Source organism: Mastigoproctus giganteus, chromosome 1 (assembly GCF_048544385.1).
Source record: "Mastigoproctus giganteus isolate SK-2022 chromosome 1, ASM4854438v1, whole genome shotgun sequence".
NCBI classification, from domain to species: domain Eukaryota; kingdom Metazoa; phylum Arthropoda; class Arachnida; order Uropygi; family Thelyphonidae; genus Mastigoproctus; species Mastigoproctus giganteus.
This window is the reverse complement of record NC_143575.1, coordinates 75942105-75967725: the sequence shown is the minus strand read 5'-3', so window position 1 is coordinate 75967725 and position 25621 is coordinate 75942105. Positions and strand designations below refer to the sequence as shown.

General features: G+C 37.6%; 1 protein-coding gene across 2 annotated transcripts in view; it reads left to right on the top strand.

Annotated features, from left to right (window-relative positions):
* LOC150090900 (uncharacterized) overlaps positions 1-25621 on the top strand; it is a 220303-nt gene that overhangs the window by 95443 nt on the left and 99239 nt on the right. Inside the window, exon 1 of one of the 2 annotated variants that reach the window (XM_090380588.1) lies at positions 21870-22053. The exons of the other annotated variant lie outside the window; for it this stretch is intronic. Within the exon in view, the coding sequence (XP_090236714.1) occupies positions 21950-22053 (104 nt within the window). The 5' untranslated portion in view covers positions 21870-21949. Of the gene's footprint in view, positions 1-21869; positions 22054-25621 lie in introns of those variants that run through there. 2 annotated transcript variants of the gene reach the window in all.

Here is a 25621-nt window from a genome sequence, read left to right as displayed (position 1 = left end):
AAACCCAACAACCACCCAACTAACCGGATAATAGAGTTTCTACTGTATATAAAAACCTTTGCCCCTCCTATGTCGGGACCCGGTTGCTTCACATCCAGTGCATCCCATATCGTTTTTATGCGCATTCACAGAAATAACGAAATAAGTTTTTTTTTTTTTTTTTTTTTAATTAGAAAACTCTTAAACGATTATTGACATAACTGTAATAATGATCGGAGCATGACTTGGCTTCTTCTATTGTTTGGGTATTAGAACTATTTAAGTAGTTCTGACATCTGAATTATCCTCCACCACAAGTATCCTCCACCCTCCATATCTCGTTTAAAAATCTGAAATTTGTTATTAACAGTCTGCTTTTTGATAGCTTTACTAGTACACTTTTTTTTGCAATTTTTGTTTAGAAATCAGAGGTCTGAACAAGAGAGGAAGCTATGCCATTCCTCCTACCCTTGCGTCAATTATGTCCAATTCTTTTAGTGTCCGCAAATTGATAATAAAATAGAATATTAATTTCTTCTCCCGGTTTTTGATCAATGTAAAACACTGAAGACTGACCGAAAAGATGTTTGTACTTTGTCTTCTTTATTATTATCATTATTATTATTATTATCATCTTTATTTCTCCTAGGAGACACCCGGTTACAGTCATTGACTAGGGGGGTGTAGATACACATTCTGTTATGCAACAGTGAATAATATTATATACAATTTTACATTATATGTAACACTCGTTACTAAATTATACAATACATGCAGTACTTATTATCAGAAGTATACAATACATTAATAACTTGTAATCTGCTTAAGACAATAAATAAACGAGAAAAATTTTATACTGCTGCTTTTAAAGCATAACATCACCATATTTACATTAGCACAGCAGAACAGTACACAGAATCAATATAATGCAGAGTAAAAGCGTAAAAATTTAATTTTTACTGTTTTCAGCAGTCTGTTTCTTCTGTGGGAGTAGAGTGGAGAGGTAAGACATATCCAGGAGAGTGTTTCCAGATGAGGTCCACCAATAGGACCCCAGAAGTATGCTTCTGTAAAGCATACTTCTGTGGTCCTATTGGACCCAGATATAAAGTGGTTAAATCTAAAGAAATTACCTCTTGGAGAGACTGGCACGCAATTGCGTGGGATCTTCACTGCGGTCTTCTGTCAACAGTTTAGTGTGTCTCGTTTGTTTGTTATTTGGTTTTTAGAAGCATTAGCAACTAAGGCCATATTGCTCCGGGAATATGTGTTGGTCATTCCCTGACCTTTCCGCATCCTCCGTATTTGGTGGTGACGGGCTCGAACCCCGATCTAATCAAGAAACGTGTGCTACGCACTGCTGCTCCTTCCCACCTGGCTACGGAAGCGCCTTTTGTGTCTCAAGAACATGTTTCCATCTAACGCAATTGGTCTCCGTAATGCCCTCGACATAGATCCCTTTAAATTTTGTGATGACAACAGCTACAGGAATCGCGCATTCAGGAATACATACCAGTTCACTGATATATAGCACGGCACCTAACTCTAATGCGGAACAGGTTCCACTTAATTGTGAGGGCCGGCTTTTCTCACAAACTTAGAATACTCCTAACAGATGTGTTGAACGCACGATGAAGCTTCCATTGCGCTTTCAGAAGAGTTGTTAGTGAAAATGCCATATAAACATTCCATGAAACTATGTAATTCTACCTGAATTTGAAATTGTAAATAAATATACATGTTATCCTAGTGACAGAATAATCTGTAAATTTACATGTTGCCATGGTACTATAACTACTACTGTATTTATCTGAATATATGCATTGTAATTTGTATTAAGCCCTCATTGCTTTCAGGCTGTGTAGGAGCAAACCTCTGTGTTTAAATAAACGGATGATAACAAAAAATAATAATAAAAGGAAATTAGTAAATTAATAAGAGGAGTTTACCTCAATATAGTACGTAGAACACTTCCGTATGATACCCTCCAGAAATTAAAACGGAAAAAACGAAAAAATCGACAACTTACCGGTACATTAAAGTAAAATATAAATAATTAAATAATCAATTTAACACAATTCAAAATCAATTTAAAACAATTAAAATTCAAATTAACGCAATTAAAAGAATCTAACGAAAATATTCAAAACGATTTTCCTTCCTGAAGCTGACAATGCTTTTCGACCGACTGTCGTGATCACAGGAATGAAATTTTCATTCCTGTGATTAAATTGATTATTTAATTATTTATATTTTACTTTAATGTACCGGTAAGTTGTCGATTTTTTCGTTTTTTCCGTTTTAATTTCTGGAGGGTATCATACGGAAGTGTTCTACGTACTATATTGAGGTAAACTCCTCTTATTAATTTACTAATATTATTATCAACGTAGAATATTGAGTATTACAGCTATGATTCATACTATCTAATAAAAGGAAAGAAATCTTATATGCGAGCTACATACAATGGTTCCACATACCTCAAAAAACTGCATTGTTTTGGGCTTTTATAGGTTCTTTCGTACACCAGGTGACGACAGGACAGGGTCACAAAAACCTTACAAGGTCAGCGTGGCGTCCAAGCACAAAGGTTATCCCATGACAAATACCAGGAACCTGAAGTGATACAAAAGATTGGTTACTTGCTGCCGAGCTGCTAGGGTGGGAGAATAAATACCGAGCACCTATGGGTCGCTATCCCTGATTGACTCCGCTAGAGGTTCTAAGAAACGAGCCATTTCGATAGCTACAGTCCATGAGCGTTATTAATTTTTCTGTAGACCTATAAGAATTGCAAATATCTAATTGTTGCAGTACTGTTAATAGAATTATTTCTGAATTTGGGGTGACCAGAAAGGATTGCAGTGCATTTTTGGAGGAACTTAAACTTCTATTTACTTCCGTATTCTGCAGGAAAGCGGGATCAATTATTCTTCTCCCTCTGAACGGAAGAAGCAAAAGGTTTTAGTTTTGCCCTGCTCTTCTCATTCCTCCCACCTTTTTTCGTTTTTCTTTTAGAAGGAAAAATAGCTGCGACCGACCTGAAGGGAAAACTGTCTCAGAAAAAAATTACCCAGAAGAGAAGAATTATGATTACTTTTTAACGTGATCTTGTAAATTATTAATCAAGAATGTTTAATGTTTTACGCTTTATGATTCAAGTATACTGTTCGTTGAAATGCACCTACACTGGTGAGCAAAACTTAAGGACCAACACTATTTCTAAAGGTTACAACCACAAAATCTTTACTTAAGGTACTCTTTACTGATGAGAGTAGATTCAGTCTCAGCAGCGATTCTGGACGTCAGCTAATCGGTGAGAGATTGGCACACGGTATCACCCCGCAAACATCACTGAAAGGGATCGATATGGCGGTCGAGGTGTTCTCGTCTGGGGAGGCGTTATCTTGGATGGACGTACACAACTCCAGATACTGTAACCGGTGCACGCTACTGTACTGAGGTAATCCTTCCCCATGTGCGTCTGTTCCGAGGTGCCATTGGCCCCTAGTTCGTGTTTATGGATGATAACGCCACACCCCATCTCACTGCAGCTGTTGATATGCATTTGGAAAGTGAGGATATTGTTCGTATGGATTGGCCTGCCCATTCCACCGCCGATCTAAATCCCATCGAACACATATGGGACGCTCTGGGGAGACGCCTAGCGGCACGTCCACACCCACCAGAAAATGTACACCAGCTGAAGATGGTGCTGACAGAGGAATGGACGATGTTACTGCAAGAACTTATCAACAACATTGTTCTAAGTATGGACAGGCGGTGCAAAGCCTGCATCGACATTAGGGGTGGCCATAACTCCTACTGAGGACCACCTCTTCCCTTTGTTCCATTTTTGGCAGTGATGCATCTGTATCATGGCAGCCAGTGCTATGTTGCCATTTTTGAATAAAGTCCCTCTGTACCCTTTTGTTTCCGTTGTTGTTTCCTTCATTTCTGTACCTCACGAGGTTCCTTTGGTATGCTTTTCCCATATCCAGGCCACTCCTATGAGAAGCTATAGGTGAAATCCTGACTGGTCCTTAAATTTTGCACGCCAGCGTATTTATGTACTTGGGCGACTTTTATTTTGTTTTAATATAATATGTAAGGCTCTGCTACAGTAGCGAACCTACAAATTCTGGATCCCTCGACCCTTTGGATATCTCTGCGATAGTGGGTTGCAGACGCGGTACTAGGGTTTTTGGCGCCCACGGGCAAAAATGTATTTGGCGCCCTTGAGATACTTTTATAAAATATTATACTGAAAATTTTGAATTTCAGCGTCCACAGACGTTGGCGCCCTTATGCCCTGCTTGGCAGGCTTAGTGTTCCACCGGCCTATTGGTTTGGTAGTTTCGCCATGAATTATTCTTTGTATTACACACAAGTATACGACACACGGATCTGACTCATGCAATTATTTAATTTCGCTGTCTTGAGAAGTTGGCTTGGCTGATTGCATGTAGTCAGCAAACGAGCATGGAGACCTATGTTTAATGGTGCTTCCATTCATGCGCAGGGTTTCAGGTATACAATTAGATGTGCAACTCAGTAGCTCAGCGAACGCTTTCTTGGACCCTTCGTATTTATTTCCGGGGGTGGATTGGTAGACAAGGGATCCGGAAAATGTTTTGAAAATGCTCTTGAACCGCTTTTTAACTACAGATATTCCTCATCAATCACGTAAGGTCGGGGGGGGGGAGAATTAGAAACTGGGAAACTACTGCGAACAGCAAATATTTAAAGTAATGAAAAAAGGTGGGGGGGTTGCGTTCTGGGACAGTGGAAATTAGTCGAGACCAGAATGCAATTTTTAAACAATATATAATAAATCTGCAGCCATTGTCAACGACTGCAGGATGGAGGGCTCAACAAGTCATGTCGAGAGGAATGGACCATAATCTGCCACGCTGGTCCAGTGTAGGTTCAGATGGACCTTATTTAGCAGTCAGTGGCTTGAACCCCGGTCTGCTCAAGGAGCGTGTGCTTTTGCCTTACCGCTCCTGACCACTTGACTAATGAAGCCTTTTTAAAAGAATATAAGTGAAAGAAAAAAATGAGTAATCTAAACGATTCGTATAAAAATACGTGGGTCTTTAATTTTTCAGTAATCCAAATAAGACCATATACGAGGGTTGACTTCCTTCCCATTTAGCACTTGGAGATAATAGAGGTGATTTGTTGATTGTAGAGTCAGATACAAAGCATGTAGAGAGCAAAAAACTTCATACAATAGAGATAGAAATCAACTAAAACATTGTGTGATTGAGGGCTGCTTCTCTTTCTTTTTAATTTCTTTATAAAGTAATTGCAACCGCCTCGGATATTTTTGAATAGTGAAAATAAATCTGTGAACATTCTAGTACAAGAGGCGCCTCCGTAGCCAGGTGGGAAGGAGCAGCAGTGCGTAGCACACGCTTCTTGATTAAACCGGGGTTCGAGCCCGTCACCACCAAATATGGAGGATGCTGAAAGGTCAGGGAATGACCACCGCATATCCCGGAGCGATATGGCCTTAGTTGCTAATGCTCCTAAAAACCAAATAACAAACAAACTCTTGTACAAGCCTAATACCTGATAAATCGTGTGAACCAGGGCACTACGACCAAAATAGTCAGTGCACCAGGGTACGATATTTAAATTTTGTGTAATTGTATATTCAACGAGGCTTTATTTGGGGTTCGTAGGTAGGTCAGGCCTCTCGGAAAATTTCCAATGCCTCAATCCGCTCCTAGTTTATCTTTGCACCGACGAAACAAGTGTAGAATTATGTGATTATAGCATTATGAATATAGACTGTGCTGCCACTTTATTAGGTACACATACCTAGTAGCGTGTTGAGCCTCCTTTAGCCTTCAAAACAGCCTGAATTTGTCTAGGCATGGATTGAACAAGATGCTGAAATCGTTGTGCAGGAATGGAGTACCAAGCAGACATGAGTGTGTCACGCAGTTCCTTGAGATTCAACGGAGGTGTAGGCCTGCAGCGAACAGCCCTTTCCAGCTCATCCCAAAGATGTTCAATAGGATTGAGATCCGCGGACTGAGCGGGCCACTGCAACAGAGAAAAGTCATTGTCATGTTCCTGGAACCATTCCATAGTGATTCGGGCTTTGTGCAGCGGCGCATTATCCTGCTGGAATTAACTATCTGACTGAGGATTAATTGTCAACATGAACGGATGCACTTGGTATGCAACGATGTTTAGGTACGATGTGGCATTCAGACGTGAATCTATGGGTATCAATGGACCCAACGTGTGCCAAGAAAACATTCCCCACACCATAACACTGCCTCCACCACCTTGCACAGTAGTCGTCAGACATGACGGGTCCATGGAGTCATGTTGTTTTCGCCAAATTCTGAACCTTCCATCAACATGATGCACCAGGAACTTCGACCCGTCAGACCAAGCAACTGTTTTCCAATCCTCGATAGTCCACTGCTGGTCGATAGTCCACTGACAGTCCACTGCTGTGCCCACAGGAGGCGTGCTCTCTTTTTCTTCATTGATAACAAAGGTACGCGATGTGGCCGTCGGCTGTTGTAGCCCATTCCCGACAAAGTGCGACTAGTGGTCCGTTGCGATATTTTGTTCTGCGCACCAAGGTTGTATTCTGACATTGTGGCCCGTCTGTTTGCTTGCACAATTCTAGAAATCCTCCTCTGATCTCTCTCATGAACAAGCGATTGTCTTCCACAGGAGTGCCTTTGAGAGGATGTTTTTCTGTTCGTTGCACCATTCTCAATACACCCTTGAAACTGTGGTGTGTGAAAGGTTCAGGAGAACTGCCGTTTCAGAGATGCTTTGTCCAGCACGTCTTGCACCTCCAACCATGTCACGTTCGTAGTCCATTAGATCACTCCTTTTCCCCATTCTTGCTACGGTTTTTGTACGCTTAACTGATACTAGAATGGTTGTTCTGCTGCATTTATATCCACAACTGTGGGCATGTGACTTGCAGCATTATGGGACAAACCATTTGTGTTCATGCATTGCACGGCAGGGATGTACTTAATAAAGTGGCAGCACAGTGTATATCAGCATTAAATACAAAAACAGTGACTATAATAATTGTTATAGATAATTATTTTTGAAACTAGAAAGCTTCGCTGCAAATAACATGTCATTTTAGCTGCGCATCATAACAGTAGCAATTAATCAATTACCATAAAGTTCGAATTTGAAATTGTGAAGCATAGATAAAAAAAGAAAAAAAAGCCTAATCGGTGACTTTTTAAAGATCTCGATGAAAGTTTTATTTTTTACAGTGATTCTTGCAGATATCTTGGTGTTTTATATATCTGTGTGTTTTTCTTGTTTGCTGCAGCAATTTACTACTACCCATTCATTAATATTTGTGTGATATATCAGTATATCGCTGTTCATCTTTGAGTAATGTTCACTGAACGCAGCTCCGAATTGAAGTTTCATTTTGATTTGTTTAAAACGGGAATTTATGATACCTCATAAAGGTTTAAAAATATCAGACATCGGGATATCAGAATTTAAGTTTGTATTTTAGCTTAACAAAAGCGTATTAGGTGGTATTAGTTGCTCCATAAGTTTACTAACCTATCTCTGACAGGGCCTGCCACAAGTTCTTATTCACAGAGATTCGCATTTTTACTTTTGTCTGCACATGAGGATTTTACCTTGGATTGATCATTGGACGTTGTTAAGCATGTGTGGAGCAACCCTGGTGTACTCCTGCCAGTTGGCTTCTTTCGACTATTTAGTGTTAAGCCTAGTTTTATAACCAACAGATTTTAAGTATCCCTAAAGGAAGAAGTCCAATGGAGTTTTGAACTTAGAGGTAGTCACTGGTGCATCCAGTGACTGCCTCGAAGTTGAAGTTTAATTCTCATAGCCACTGTCAGTGCCAACTACCTAACTGGAATTTTCTAGGTATGCTATTACTGATTCCCTTAACCGTCTTACTAGGTCACTAAGGTCATCACGTTTGCTCGCGTGGCGTCAAATGGGCAGAATCACTCCAGTTGTTCGCATTTCCTCTTCAAGCGGTAGCGTCGGTTCTTCATTATACGGCTGGATAACCACGGAGCAGGTACTTGATTTCTTTGCATTCAGGTTTACAACTGTTTGAAATTTTCAGTTGTGTATATTCGGTTATTGTTGATTAGAAACAAGCATTTAGAATTCAATCTACATAAAGTCCTTAACTCAAAGAAACTTGGCATGGTGGAGACATGCTTCTGTTTGACATTTAGTACTTGAACCAAACAGCATCCTCCATCTTTATGCATTGTTTTCATTATCCTGTTATTTGGTACATTCCGTTAGGTGTCGAATTGTCTAAATTTTTAAATATTTGAAGAATATTTTAAAATGACAGTAAATTAACTTCTTAAATATAGTTTACTTTATGCATGTTTTAATTCGTTAAATCTTATAACGTTTTTAACGTTTTAATTAACGTTAAAAATTAACATCCATTACGTTTGAAAGTCAGAAATATACGTATTAAAAAAAACCTCGTAATATTTAAAGCAACAGAGTGGGCAGCAGAAATAAAAAAAAAACTCATTAATAGGAAGTAAATATCAGTTTATTGGAGAATTGGGTGCGATCAGGCCCATTCTCGTTTTCAGCAATTGGTTATAAAACGGTGCCTTTTAGAATTATGCAACGCCAGGTAACTTGAAAGTTGCTATATGATTAGGAGCAGTTCTCGCATGATAGACGATATGCTATGCGCAATAGTAAAAAACTGTATAGTTTTTTCTGGAGAAGTTTGGGGGGATGGGGGTATAAACAGCGAAATAGGACATTCGCTTCGGGCTCCTGTTCTAGGTTGTCGAAGCTGCGAGCTTGAACAGCTGTTCGACGAACGCAGGCAGATGGGGGTCCGCCGACTGCTGGGCTGCCACAATAGAGAGTGCTAAGCATTCTCTCCTCGCTCTTCAGACTTCATCCTCGGGGGCACTTTCCGCACGCGCAGTGAGCTCATGTCGCGCATGTTTATCAAGGTCGGCGGACTTCCCCGCCTGGCCACGTGACTCGCCAATTGTTAACGTCGAGCCACGCACGCGGCACGTTCTGTTGCCCCATCGGGAGCGCGCGTGCTAACGGTCGAAGTGCAGCTGGCCCTCGCCACCAATCACAATTGCCAAGAGGGGACAGACTTCGGCCGCGCTGCCAAGGTGGATTTGCTCAAGCGGATCATATTTGCGATAATCTGCGACCATTATTTCTATCGTAATTTGTCTCCTACAAGTGGCAGAGCAGTAAGAAGCGAAACTACTTAATTCTAAGCTTTAAATTGAATTCTTAAAGCAAAGCAAGGCTGCACGTGAAGCATTTGTCAGTTGCAGCCCCTGGCGATCTCTCTCTCTCTCTCTCTCTCTCTCTCATGTACGCATGTCATCGTCGGACATAATATCCCGATGTTTGACATAAGGAGATACCAAAATCCTTTCCCGCCAAGAAAATTTTCAAGTACTTGGAATGTACATTTTTAGTGAGGGTGCAGATGTTTTTAAATCTGCTGGTGCTACATCAAACATCCTCCATTGGAGGCGCGGTAATATGAAACCTCGTGAATTCACAGTTGCTTTCTTTGACACTTTACTTTTTTGTATTTCATTTAATATTAAAATTAACTTACCATAACTTGAACAAAAGTCGTTTAACAAATGTTCATAGTATAATGCGTTGCCATCCTTGCCTTAAATAGGATTTAAGGTGATTAGTGTTCGGAGATTTTATTTATCCGGCTTCGCATGTTACTTTGCAATGTGACTTGGTCTAAAAAATACAGCTTTTTAAATACTGTATTTGGTTGATGTTTCAGAAACCACGTTTGTTGCCTCGAAATACGAGAAATATTTCAGATAGCATATTTTTAAATTGAAATCCTAGTTTATTTTTTTATAAAAATCTCCTTATCATATATGAAAATACTGTATATGTTTCGGATGTGTGGGTCGCAGACCCACACATCCGAAAAACAAAGAAAAGTGGAATCGACATTTATATAGTCAGTAACACCTTCCCTAGGAAGGTTTTATGTCAAATTCCGATTCCATAACCCGTTCCCATACCTGCACAAACATTACTATTAATTTTGAACAGCAGCTCCGATCCTTTTAAATTTTCTGGATTTTTTGAATATTCTTATGAATCTTTGTTCTGAATATGTTGGTTAGTTAACACGTTGGATCTCCGTATTGCTATAGTGGCTTTGTCATTTTACGACTTCTTAGAAAGGTCTGGATTTGAGTCCCGTCTTAGACTGGAGGAATTTTACGACCTTCTCACTTGGGTTTGAGTTATCTGGTATCAGTAAAGATTTTTTATTTATTTAATATATATTTTTTTTACCTCGCTGCAAACAATCAAACCGACCCGCGCGAATCGGTTTGCTTGATACGAGCGGCTGCAAATTAGTACACACTAATTTGCAGCCGCTCGGCTGCAAATTAGTGTGTACTAATTTGCAATGGAAAACCGCTGCAGTACCGTGTATAAAACTCCCCGGATTGAAGACTTGCATTCGAAAAGAACACTCAACTTACATTCAGATGAACCAGTGCCCTCCATGTTTCCATTCCTCCCTCCCCACCTCAGAAGTACTGTTTCACAAATCCCACCTCAGAGCTATTGCATGCAGGAGTTTTTTTTTTTTTTTACCATTGGAGTACACTGAGTGGACAGAAATCATGGGATACTTACCTAGTAACGGGTAGGCCCGGATAAGGGAAGTCACACTGGGAGGCATTGAGTCCATTAGTTCACGAAAGCGTTCCACAGGTATTTCAATCCATGCTTGCTGCACCGCTGTCCACAATTTCGTCGCATTCCTGAGTGGAGAATCCAAAGCTCGAATGGACCTTTCCACAGCATCCCAAAGATGCTCCACAGGGTTCATGTCAGGTGAATGGGGAGGCCATTCCACGCTGTTAAAATATGCGGAAAGCTCTTGGAACCATGTTCTAGTCACCACGGCTCTGTGGGGAGGTGCATTGTCCTGCTTGAAGAATCCGTTGCCCTGCGAGTGCACGATGACCATTAAGGAATGCAGATGGCCTGTAAGGATGGGCACGTAACCTGGACGCGTTCAGAGATGCGTCTAGACGTACCAGAGGTTCCAACGTGTGCCAGTTGAACACACCCCAGACCATTACCGACCGTTCAATTGCCTGAACAGTTCCTTGTTGACATTACAGGTGCATAGCTTCGTGTGGTTTCCACCAGATGCCCACCCTCCCGTCCGATGGAAATAACTGGAAACGGGACTCATTGGATCAGGAGACCCGTCTCCAATCATCCAAAGTCCAGTGCTGATGTTCTTTCGCCCAGTTGAGGCCTAGAGTCCTGTGTCGTGGTGTTATCAGTGGGACTCTGGTGGGTCAACTGCTCCCATAACCTATTGTGGCTAATGATCGCCTGATGGGCTCGGTGGAGACGTTTCTGGCACCTCCCTCGTTGAAGTCGGCGGTGATTTGTACCAATGTCGCTCTGCGGTTGGCTGAAACAATGCAAGACAGACGTCGACGGCCACGTTCATCCATCACCTTTCTCCGCCCACAGCGCTGTCCACGATGAGATGTTATTTCAGAAAGGGCGTATTCCAGATACATTCTTGATACTGTCGAACAGGGATAGTGCAATTTCTGCACCATCTCCACTATAGAGTGACCCATGCGTCTGGCACCCACTATCATCCTTCTTTCAAAGTCGGTTAACTCATGATATCGAATTACCGTTTACGTGAATGCTGTGTACATTTATACCTGCCAAGCGGTGAGTTCGCCACTAGAGAGAGGAGTGACAGCGTCGCGTTACCCAGGAACCAGGTATCCATCGAATTCTGTTCTTTCAGTGTACCAACAATAAATAAGATAACTTATTGTTGGGTTATTAGTAGGTGATGCATTTAAGCCATTACGTTGTATTTATTTTATTCGGCCTTTAAGTCTGTATTTTGTTAGTATTCTGTATGTGTTTATTCACTTGCTGAAGAAGGGAATCCTTTACCCTGAAAGCTACAAATTAGTCTTCACTTACTTAGTTATTAAAAATCTAGTTATTGTACTTCTTTTTGCTTGTGGAATTTTCCCGCTAGGATGAATTACTAATCAGTGAAAAAAAATTTCCATATCTTAATAAGGTGTTTATTGACACAAAACTCATTAATGCGAGTCGAATACATCAAAAAATTTTAGGCATTCTAAACTGTTGCATTATTATTATCTTAAAGTATAAATATCCTTATTTTTTGTTGTATATTGTTGCTCTGGCATTAGTAAATTTGATGTCATTCAACACGTGAGAAATGGGAAATTTTTATTGAAACAAAAATAATATTCTTGGATGCATAGGAATCTCATCCTTATGCATCCAAAACCATTTGCAGATGTCGATAGAAGATTACCCTAACTGCAGCCAGTGTTTATTCAGAGCCCTACATTGCAGTTATGATTTCCCCTTTCAGTTCTTCAGCGGTATGTGGATTATTTCTGTAAGCAATATCCTTAAGGAATACTCTCAGGAAATCACAGGGGTTTAAGCAATCTCCTTAAGGAATACTCTCAGGAAATGACAGTGGTTTAAAGATCCGGCGAGTACTTCATCTTGGCTAAAACCTTTTCACACGAAAACCCTTCCCCTCAATTGTGTACTTCTTCTTGTTTGTGGAATTTTCCCGCTAGGGTGAATCACTAATCAGTGAAAAAAATTTCCATGTCTTAATAAGGTGTTTATTGACACAAAACTCATTAATGCGAGTCGAATACATCAAAAAATTTTAGGCATTCTAAACTGTTGCGACTTGATGATGCACATTCACCTGCTTAGTGGTGTTAAACACGGAATAAGTTTCGTTTCATGAAAATTTTTAGAAAGCAATTCATAACCATTCATCAATGCAATTTTAGGTGCTTTAACGAATATGCGCTTGTTGTCTTCACCATGTCCGTCCTTCTGTCTGCATGTATTAACTCAACAATTGTATGGATTTTCATAAAACGTTATATTTGACTCTTTTAGAAAGATTTATCCAGCCATTACAGTTTCATTAACATTGGACTAACAGAAATCCGCCAATCATTATTATTATTTTAAAAACATATCACATAGGTTGTTCATATATTGTACCCGAAGCACCGGATATTATGTTTGTTGCCTTGCGTTGATTGGAGGAATGAATAGGCAATATGGCGGATGCGCCGAAAACGAAATTCTTAGTTTGCGCAGAAAAGTCATTGCTTCTTGCTTGTTTTTTTGCTATCAGATTACTAAATACAGTATATAAATCGTGAATTATTACTTTTTTTTGCTTATTATATTAATTATAACAGAAACATTAAATATATGTTGTATTTCGATTGTATTTCTTCTTAGATTTCTTCAAAATCGAAGAAGAAATAAGTAAACTAAATTACGAAAGCGTTGACAGTATATTAAAATACTGTTTAATTTGTTAAATCAAAAGCCTGAAATACGCGTTTCATATTACTCGCTGTGGGTTACAAAGTATTACAAAGCGTGAATATTACATTATGTTGGGAGGTACGTTCAGTGAAGTGAAAACAATTACTTTTGCATATTATTATGTAATCAATTAGTAGTTAATTCTTAACAAGATATTTTTATTATCACTTCTTCTATTAATCACAGAAAAATAAAAAATTGAATTTTATAAGAAATAAAAATCTAATGCGCCTGAAATATAAAACACTGTAAACATATTACTAAAAATTTAACTCCAGAGTAATTTAGAAAATTTTTAAAAACTTGCATCAAAATAGCTTACGAGGGAGGCTGTCTACCCTTGTTGCCAAGCACGTGGGTACAGAATTACATTAGTTTGAATGACCATGACTCGATCTACGTAAAACACGAATAAATAAATAAAATAAAAGAATTGACATATTAATAAAATTTTGTCCTAATTTTTTTTCACATCAATTATAATGCAGAATATCATCAACGATATATCTTTATTGTACGTATATAATACAATTTTTTTTTAATATTATATAGAAAAAATATAATGCAAATCTATTCGTAACAATTAATTTTACACATTTTTGCTATGCAAAAAGAGAATAACCGTCAACAATTTCTAGATTCAGCCTATTCTTTGTTGGATTTGAAGTTACATAAAAATTTCTCTCTCTCTCTCTCTCTCTCTCTCTCTCTCTCTCTCTCTCACTCACACACACACACACACACACTGGCTATACTGTGGATGACGAGGATGAAACGAGTCACGGCTGTGAGAGTTGGTAAAAAATGTCTTTCCCCCACACTACTCCAGTTGAAAAATCTTCATTGTAAGAAATGGTTTTGGAAATTTCTTTATGATATAATTTTGGATTTCGTCAGATTGAAGTTCAACATTTTCATCACTTGATTCTTCCACATCAAATAAATCGCCTATCTTCCTCCTTTTTCTTTCTGTTTAATCTTTTAATTCTGGTCCATCGGTGTCGTGTGGCAATGAGCTATTTATAAAAAAAAAAAAAACTGCATCCGCTCACCGCAAAATCACTTGAGACCCGAACCGCGTTTCACGATCCGATGCAGGACTATGCTGTGAAGTATTCACTGCTGCAATTTGGCTGATTTCTCCATTGTGTCAGCTAATTCTATTGAAAATATTCAAAATTATATTCATATTTTAACGAACTTAAGTTTCTCCTGCCAATCTTATAACTATATATATGTATATTATGCACTAAAATATGAAAAATATGCAATATTTTTCATATTTCAGTGCATAAATAATAAATGATAAATATTATTTTTCATTTATTATTTAATGAAATAATAATAAATGAAAAGATGCACAAAAACGCTGTTATATGAAATATTTTTCCAATTACAGTTATCGTTAATTGAATTACAATTTCGTTATATCTATATATCTATATATTAAAAAAAGGTTTTCCTCCTAGTGATATTTATTCGAGCCAATGGGAGCAGAGGGCGGGGCATTACGTCCCTACAAATGTGCAGGTAAATAATTACATAGGTCATTTCCTGATTAGATATCGATCAGTGCGTTTCGATAGGTGTCTTTTACGTAGAAAATATTTGATTTTCTCCGTCATACCTCTGCATTTTACGTAGATAAGCGTGCGCGGGGATTGGTGAGCAAAGCGAGCAGGGGGCGAAACCCCCTAGTCAGCATTAAAAAAACTAATAAAACTGTGATAAAAGTATTAGAATATGGATCATTTACCACTTTTTCAACGTGATCCATTGTAAATCTGTGTTTATCGTCCAAAATCATTAGTAGAGAACACATCGACGGAGCCTTGAGTGTAGCACAGTGGTTTACAATTGCCGTCCTCCGCGCCTGGTGGAAAAGGCCTGAGTTTGAATGACGCGAGGAATTTTTATGGACTTTTTCCACAACGCGGCCGAATTATTCGGTCTCAGGCGAGGGATGCATGGCTTTTACTCTAGGAAACTCGGAATTTTCGTCAAGCAAACTGCAAACTTGACCGAAGAATACACGCAGACATAATACGATGAAGTCAATAACTTTTGTTTCTTTAATACGCACTCAATACGTCGACAGATGTGGCAGGGTTAAATTTACAAATTTAAGCTTAAAACATGAAATCCAAAGTTCTTTTATACGAGTTCTTTTATTCTCGTAAAACTGTATCAAATATATTTCTTATTTTCTTTCCTATGCTTCCAGGGATGGCTGACTAGACTTTTTCTACCTCTTCAATTGCGCTGCTCAAAGAATGTCCTAATACTTAAAATTCATTTATAGGTTGTGTAACCAAGCAAATTGTGTTTAGGTGAACAAACCTTTTCTAACCAAAGAATCGAAAAGAACAGTCTTGGCAGCGCCGATAATTTCTGTTTTTTTATAGAATCAAAGTGTTTGCCATAAAACAATGCTGCACGTTCCATATTCGCTACCTTGTCAAAATAAGCTCTGATGGAAAAGGTCACATTCATACAGAAAATCTGTAATATAGAAGCTTCTTTTATCATATACATAGCAGCGTCACTAACAAAAATGTAGACTTTTTTTTTTTGTTATGGGATTGATCTCGCCGTAATAACTGCAAAGATTCATTCACAACTTTTGAAATTGTGCAGTGATTTACGTTTTTGAGAACCTTACAAGCAAACAAATGCAGATGAGAAGGTTCTCCGTCTAATTTCCCGCACACCAAATGCATAATTATAACAGCCACAGGCATCTGTCATTTCGTCAGCGGACATCCAGATGCAATTTTTTCCATTATCTTGACGATTTATAATTAAGATAATTCTCAAGGTAGATTCGTTTGAAATGTTATGATTTGGAAGGGACACACTGTCGATATGGCTATCTATATATATTATTTTATTTTTTTCAAAAATCTGAAATAAGTACAGTAATAATATCCTTCATTAATTTAAGTAATCCAGTTTGAAATTTGGATTACTTAACTTTTTGAAGGGATATTATTGCCTACCAAGGCAAGAACACTGATCATTTGTTGAGAAGTCAACTTTTCTCTCTCCTCTTGAGGTACACGGCTCTGTTTAAAGCGATTGGTCTGGCAATATTTGTTTGTTTTTTCTTTGGCCACAATGTGCGATGTTGCTGAAATGTTTTCTGTAATTGGCGAGCCACGATTCTGTAAGTTTAGCAGCAGATTTGATTTGTCGCATTTTGAACGAAAGCACCTATTCGTAACTCCAGGTTGAGAACAAATGCAGCCTATTCGTAACCTTTTTATTGAATTACTATGTTGCACATTCAAAAGAATATACATTCATCCAGGATCGTTGATGGTATGTAAATTAAAGCAAAACGCCATTGACATGTCTTCCCTTCTAATTAAAATATTTTCCTCTACTAATATTATTTTAATATTGTGATGTTTTCAGTAATATAAATCAGGGTTCCAACTTGTTCTAAAAGACTGGTCAAATTGCTAATAATATTCGTGTTATGTGTATTTACAAGTATATTTACTAATTATTAAAACAGCCACAATATGCATATGTAAATGTTCGTACTCCTATGTTGTTATAACAGTTGGAGCCGACCGGGCTAGCCGGGTGGGTAAAGTGCCTGTCTGGCAACCCAAAGGTCGCAGGTTCGAGTCCCTCCCCGGGCTTGGATCAAAGTACTGCAAAAACCTTGGGAGGTGCATTATGGCCACAGAAGCCTATGCGCCAACAACTACCAAAAAAAAAAAAAAAAAAAAAAAAAAGTAAAATAACAGTTGGAGGACTCCAGAGTGCAACATTGAAACATTCATACATTCGTTCATACATGCTCTCGTAAACTTACAAGCATTCCCACGTATCTTTTATGAAATCAGTAGAAATTGTTGCATTTTCATTCAACATCATTGCTGATACGACAATTAAAAGAAAACACAATTGACATGTTTCACATGTAAAACATGTGGTTATTTATTTTTACTTTGAGCTCGTACTCTTATGTTGCACCTGGGCTTTTTTGTAACATAAGCAGATAGATACACTGGCCTTTTAACTAACCAGTTTATACTTAACCCCTCATGGCCTGAGTTGCCGAGGCCGTACCTAAACACGCTAACTCATGTTATACATCATATGGTCGATGTGATCAACTTCTAGCAGGAACTTAATTAAAACGATAAGCTTGATAGTAAATTGGTTAAAATCCCATTTATCATTTTTTATTTATAATATTCATTTAAAATATATGTTTCTGCATTTGCACTTTGTCAAAACGAAATTTACGAGCAGATGGTGAAGTCTTGTTTATTTAGAAATATCGATGCAACTGTAAAAGGTGCCACAAATTTGTAGTGGAGTGCTTTTCAACAAAGTAATTGATAAAAGCAAAGCAAAAGCACAACCCATTACAGAATGTTGAATAGAAACGGAAGTAGGATTTTTGAATTTACACTCGACATCAGGTAACAATTGAAAAAATTAATAAAATGTAAAAAGAAAAAGGAAAAAAAGGTAACAATTGAGAAAATTAATAAAATGTAAAAAGAAAAAGAAAAAAAGGTAACAATTGAAAAAAAGAAAAAAAAAGGTAACAATTGAGAAAATTAATAAAATGTAAAAAGAAAAAGAAAAAAAGTAACAATTGAAAAAAAGAAAAAAAAGGTAACAATTGAGAAAATTAATAAAATGTAAAAAGAAAAAGAAAAAAAGGTAACAATTGAGAAAATTAATAAAATGTAAAAAGAAAAAGAAGGTAACAATTGAGAAAATTAATAAAATGTAAAAAGAAAAAGAAGGTAACAATTGAGAAAATTAATGAAATGTAAAAAGAAAAAGAAGGTTGTTGTTGTTTGGTTTTTAGGAGCATTAGCAACTAAGGCCATATTGCTCCGGGATATACGGTGGTCATTCCATGACCTTTCCGCATTCTCCATATTTGGTGGTGACGGGCTCGAACCCCGGTCTAATCAAGAAGCGTGTGCTACGCACTGCTGCTCCTTCCCACCTGGCTACGGAGGCGCCTGAAAAAGAAGGTAACAATTGAGAAAATTAATAAAATGTAAAAAGAAAAAGAAGGTAACAATTGAGAAAATTAATAAAATGTAAAAAGAAAAAGGAAAAAAGGTAACAATTGAGAAAATTAATAAAATGTAAAAAGAAAAAGGAAAAAAGGTAACAATTGAAAAAAAGCTAACAATTGAGAAAATTAATAAAATGGAAAAAGAAAAAGAAAAAAGGTAACAATTGAGAAAATTAATAAAATGTAAAAAGAAAAAGAAAAAAAAGGTAACAATTGAGAAAATTAATAAAATGTAAAAAGAAAAAGTTCGACCGATTACTGAATGGCGAGTAAACACTTCTTTTTTTTTTTGAAATATCGATCGATGTTTTAGACATTGTTGAAAAACTATTCTGCAGCGTTTGGAAAATTCTTAAATTTGTCCACGCTTACTTGACCTCATGACCTTTCAGGTAGTGGTCTCATCTCTACAAACCTTAACTCAAAGAAATGTAGTTCGCATAAAGCCTTGTTCAAGGAAATGTTATAGGTAAACCCGTTATACTCTCGATGCGAATTGCTGTGTGAAATAGTTCCAGTTCTCAGAATCAGCACAAAGACAGAATGTGACAGAATTTTGCAGCCGTTGGAATGATAACGCTTCAAAAGAAGATTGTAAGAAGAGAATAAAAACGAAAAAAAAAAAAAAAAAAAATCAATGAAGATAGCCGTCTGCTAAGAAAAACGTTAAAGTAGAGAAATCGGTATTTCGAAGAGATTAAGGTAAGACTTGATTTTCTGAAACAATAAGACTATTGTGTTAACGTGATTAGTTGTCATTCATGTGATGGCTCAGCCCAGTCCAGTTCATCGGGATTTCGAGTTACTCCTGCAGTTCATTTACGAAGAACAAGAGAGTTCCTTTTATCAGCCGCAGCATTTTATCCTGCACTGTTTCGAGGGAGTGTTTCCCAATCGTGGCAGCCTGTATGGATTTTGCGATCCAATACAAGGCAGTATTAATCTTACGTAACTAAGGCTGCCTCACATGAATTTCTAAATCGATGCAACTGTAAAAGGTGCCGTCATATAATAATATGCATTTTTGATTTCTCTTTTATCACAATTTAAATCTTCTTTCCCTCTTTTGTCGCTTAGCATATTTTGACTCTGAATCGTTTATATCACATATATCTGTGGCCTGCGTGCGTGCCCGTGTGCGTGCCAGAAAGGGAGGATTTTAATTGTGACAATTCCTAGAAGTGCTAAATGTATCTGAGCCATCCCTCTTTATCAGTTTGCTCTGAAATAAAAAGCTTCTTTCCTTGCTCACTACGATAAGAAATTTTTCATAACAGGAAGCCTGTTAGCTCCCCAGCAGGAAATAGAAGCGATAGAGAATTTTGAAGAATTCATATGTTTACGTAGAACATACCGACTCCCAGTATTGCAGAACTCCCTGCGAACCTACTGTTTTGCTGTGGTTTTTAAATAAAAAAATACCGATTGATAAGAAAACAAGAAAAATTTTGATCAAATCCAAACTTTTAATATTTGTATTAAATAGGCCTACAGTAAACTCAACGAAACGTAAACAGGTTTCTTATTATTTTTAAACAGTTATTCATCGATCAATGGGATAGTAAACTATGCAAAAAAAAAAAAAAAAAAAAAAAAGAGAGAGAAAAAAAAATCACTAAAAAAAGAGGAGGAGGGGGTTTAATAGATAACCAGTGCACAGTTAAAGCCTGAATCTTATAAGGGGATTGACTTTTACGGGATTCAACTCACTACCCCTAGCAACCCATTTCCATAGGAGACGCGCTGCAGGGGGATGGAGTTGACTAGTGTAGCTGACCTTCCCAGAAGTTCTATTCCCCCGTCGCTTCAGTGGGGAGATCCCTGCACTCCCCACAACACAGAATTTATTTTCAAATAAGGTCATCAGTGCGTATAGCAAGGTCACCGGCCCGTACTTTATTTGGTCACGCAGGATGGAATTTAAAAACTTCAAAAAACAGCTGATGGTCGGGGATAATTATGACAAAAAACAGTAAGGCAAAGTCCAAGAGGGCTTTAGGTGGAAAATCTTACGAAAGCTAAACACTACAGTTTGAACGGTGCATTCTTTGTGCACAGGTGAACGCTGTACTTATGTATAGGTCATTGGCAGTATTGTCCAAGTAACAGAATATGACATCGCATGTTCGGGTCATTCTTCTTTTATCCTTTCAGTTTTTCTACTTTGCACAAATAGATGAGAATGAAGTGTTACTCTTGCCGAGTTAAATTTCTCAACAGGCTTACAATAATATTTTGTAACAGGATCTATCTGCCTTATAAGCAACGATTTATGTATTTTTTGTTATTTTATTTATTTATTTATTTTTTTGGCTGGTACAGCATAAGCCATAGGCTTCCTTGCAACATGTGTCCATTACTAATTTATTTATTTATTTTTATTACTGCTGCTGTGATTTCAATACATAAGTAACGCCATGAAGTATAAAATTTCTCATGAGTCCTTCCAGTGTTCTCTTTGAAAAACACACGCACAGTAAAACAACAGATCGCGAAGTACAGTGTTATGAACACCTTGGTTTGAATGTTTTAGGGCTTGGGCTGAATTACTTCTTGTTTTGAATTACCGCCATAAGAGATAAATCTAGTTTATCTCTTTACTGGATGGCATATCTATAGAGGAAAAATCCCACACCTCTATCTGAGATCGGCTAACTCGGAGGTTAGTCCACTTCGATAGGATGTTAGAAATTCTTCTTTCCTTCATCAACAGGATTCGAACCCTGATATTTCTGAACTGATATAGTTACTAGCTGATAACAGTTAATTGTAGCAGCAACAAACTTATATTTTGTCCAACGCGTGTTATACATTAATTAATATCCTTGTCACTGAACTCTTTCGCGTATCATTAAGTGGTTAGATATCAGGAAAACAATCCCATGTTGGAATACATTATAGAGGGCGCTGTATCGCTAAAATGTAAAATCAGTTTCTTTCTAATTAAAAGCTATCACAATGATGAATCTTCTCATCATCATATGCGGCATCTCCAAGGGGTGGAGATGGTTGATGCTATGTGCAGGTGAAATGTACCATCAGATTTATCGACAAACGTCCATACCATCGTGGACGGAGAGGTTTTTGGGGGAGGGGACAACAACTCGTGGTTGCCAGCTGCCTTTTGCTAAGGTTCGCATTAATCTCTCTCTCCCCCTCCTTATAACATTGCTTCTTGTGAGAGGTGTGCGACTCCTGTTGCCGTGCACGTGCCGTGTACCTTTCCTTCCCTCCCCTCCTCCACCCCAATCTTGAAGCCCTCCGCTGGAGCCACGAACAGATGCTGTTTGCCGCGTGGGGCGCTAACGGCCGTCTTCAGTTCAAAGCACTTGCGAAGCGTTCGGCATCAGTTAAAAGAATCTAGCGTTCCCTGACGGACGTTCGTCGCACACCTGCTTGGTCTGCGTTGTGTATGGCATGCTCTTGGAGAGCGCGTACTAGTTGGACATAACAATGGTGGGGTTGCTGTACCAGAGCCAAGTTCTGAGTTCATGTGTAGCAATGAGTGCTGCAGCCGGCGATGTAGGATGCCACATCCAGAAGTGTTCCCCAGTCAGGTTGGTGTGGCCATTGTTAATTATGTTTAATTAGCTTCAGTAACTTTTCTTTTTTTTTTTTTTTAAGAAAATTTTTCATTTAATTGAGTTTGCACATTTCAATAAATGTTTTCTTGTACTACCATGCAGTCTGCTACAAGGAGTTTATTAAATGCCTTTTTTGGGGAATATTTTTTTGATACGACTGTGCACCTGCGAGCGTATTCAAGGTCTATTTGCAATAAGAATTTTCAGTTTTGCTCTCATGACGACGATAGCAAGGATCTTCACCACGAAGCTCATTATCACTTCTAAGAAAGCAAGAGAATTGAACATTTTTCTGCTTCAGGGAAAGCACTTTTATCCAATACTTTGTCTCTCTTTACGCGTTTTCTGCAGATGTTTTACTGGCATCGAACTCTTGAACGAATTGTAGAACGCATTTATTATTCGTGCATCCCGAAATAATATGAAAGTGAATATTGTTATAAGAATCCCGAATGATCTAGGAAGGCCATTTTTCTGCGGATCACAGAAAAAGAAAGTATGAGATAATGGTTAATCAGACGCAGTATTTTCTTCTGATATTAGCGTTGTTGAAATAAGTAGAAAATTGTGTACTTCTTGGAATTATTACTTTTGGCCCGAAGAACTGCAGTTGATTGTGCGTTATCAATTTAATTTTGGGATGAGTGCAAATCTCGGTCGGTAAGATTCTTTTTACTCAAATAGACTTCTCGTTTTAAGATTCATTACTTTAATTTTGAAGCAGAAATCTCCGAAGTACTGCATAGATTTCATGGAAAATAGTTTGTTGTTAATGTTCACTGTTTTAGTGAATTTGTCATTGGCAGTAATGCTGTGGAAAATATTAAATCAGTAATAAATCATAATATATTTGAATGTATTATTTCAGAATGAAGTTAGAATATCGAGAGAGAGCATGTTGCTGGTGCATTACTCTTTTAACAAAATCTTGCCCATCTCCAAGGCTTAGTGAAGTGTAACTTTCTCTGATCTATTTATATGGCTTTTTTTATGCTTTTCAAAATTTTAATACTTCTTCATTGAAGCTAATTGTTTCCCAATTAAAACAATTCTTTTTATGATTTTTTTTTTTTTGTTTTTTCCCCACAACCATCACATTATTGCTTTAAATAACCCAAATAACCTTCAAATAACCTAAGAAAATTTCACCAGTGTGCTTTTAAATCACAAATTACGTTTAAATTTAAATAAATAGAAAATATTACATAGCCTATTTGCTGTGTTAAAACCGAATTAACAAAAACTTTTGGAGTTTATAAGTTTCATGCATAAAAATGGTACCTAGACATCATTAATACTAACAATATAACCTACATACCTTCAAGCAGAACAGTGGCCAAAATTATATACAACTGCAGTACAGTTAGAAATATAGGTGTGTTATTGATCACACGTGGACTGCACGAGAGACATCACGTGAACCTACATTTAAGTTGTCATAATTTGAGCAGTTGTCTAATCCCCATGTGGTTTGATTAAAAAAAAATCTAGGTCAATTCAGGATCACGCCTCTCCCTATTAAATGTCCAACTCTCCATTACTGGATGGCTAACGAGTAACAAACGTAGTAGTTTATTATTTATTCATGAGATATTTGACTGGCTTGGCCGGCGTTCAGTAACCCCCCCCCCCCTTATTTATTTTTTGGTTCGTTTTGAACGTTTGTGTGTATTTTCAGAGGTCGGTTTGATGCTTGTAAGATGAAAAAGAAAAAAAAAAAAAAAAAAACCCGTATAGCTTCTGAGCTTGATTAGTATTCAAACCCAAACAAGGTAAGAAATAACGTGGTCGCTACATTGGCACTAAGAACAAAGGTAGTTGACAGTTGGTTACTGTTATTCACGGGAATGAATTTATATTTTTTGTTCAAAGGAGAGAAGGAAGGTAACTAAAAATTGCTGCGGTGAGACATAACGGCATTAATAGTATTTGTACTATACAAAGCGAAACCTTCACTATTTTACTATTAACTGCAAAAAAAAAAAAAAAACTGATTCAATTAAGAACTAAATCCAAATCCATAAAACAGAAAGATTTTGGTATAGCAAGATGCTGTTATCCTGTAGCGCTACGACGATTGTGTTAACTTTGGTTACTCTCCTTTAGTTCAAGTTTCTGATCTGTACCTATTTTAAGTTTCGTTCACAGACATGAACCTCAATGATTCCAGTGTACCGCACTCCTTGGATTGCAGGATTATTAAATCATTACAAAACGGATGTTATTTAATGGCTATCTAAAATTAGTTTTGATTGGAAGGTTTAAAACTGGTTGAATGTTTAAAACTGTTGGGTAAACTGTATAATAAATTTAACTAGTTTTGGAACAAGTAAAAGTATTATTGTGACATTTTGTTAGCGTTTCTCACTGTAATAACGTGAACTGTTAAAGCATCAATCCAGTTGCGTCTCATCATGATCTTGGGCCCTAATTTATATTTTTATGCAGCTTTCTGATTTTTCTCTTTTCAGTTTGGGCTACCCCTGGCCCTGGTACTGCTGCACCGTAGGATGATGTGCTACTGCATCAATCTATTTCTGAGATGCACATTAATATAGAGTGTATAATGTAACTAGATAGTATTATTACGAAACATCCACTTTGAATGAATTGGTTTATTCTTATAATTCAACATTTCAACAGAGATAAGAGACGATACCTCTCCGAAATGGAACTGGGTCCGTTACCTAAGCTCACCTTACTTTCTACGGGCACAAATGATTCTCTTTCGTCATCGCGAATAGCGCACTATTAAAGAAAGGTACTGCGTTTACCAGTTATCGTCTCTCATCTCTGGACTATTCTGTAGTTTCCATGCTTGCATTACTGGTTGGAGATAAGCTAACCAAAACTACACCTCGTTCTGTGAGTTTGTGTAATTAAATACTAGATGAACCCTTTCATTCAAAGGTGTAGAGCGATTGTGCTTTATGCAGTTTCTTGAAGTTAATCTTGAACTTTATAATGAAGCTATAGTCTCTTGCAAAACGTAAATTTCTAAAGAGTTATGATTTTCCTTTTGGCTTATTTCTAGTGTTAAAAGTTGTTACTACCATAATATCTGAGATGTCAAAAAAAATAAATAAATAAAAATAAATAAATCATGACTTTAGTTCTGCAAATTGCAGTGATTGAAAACTAGGCACTTGCAAGGAGACCTGAAAGGAAATGTTTAAGCTTTAAATGGATTGAGCAAATTAAACGCTGTTGGTATCATTACTCTTTCCTGAACAATACACATAAGGAGACATAAATTGAAAAATGATGGCTGAATCTCGACTCATAAAAAGAGCACTGACTCAGCAGTCTTGGCTCCAGAAGGTGTTGACTGCTCTCGGATGTTGTAACTCTACAAACCTGAAGTCACTTTTCTTGGCTCGTTTAAAGCTCCGGCCACCTCATTTTGCGACTATCTGGCCATCATCTGCTAATAGCTATCTATCGCTCCGAATCGTTTACATTGCAGTGTGGAAAGTAAAACTTAAAAAGGTGTTTTCTGTACTACGTTAGATTAAAAATGAGGTGCTATTTACTGACCTTC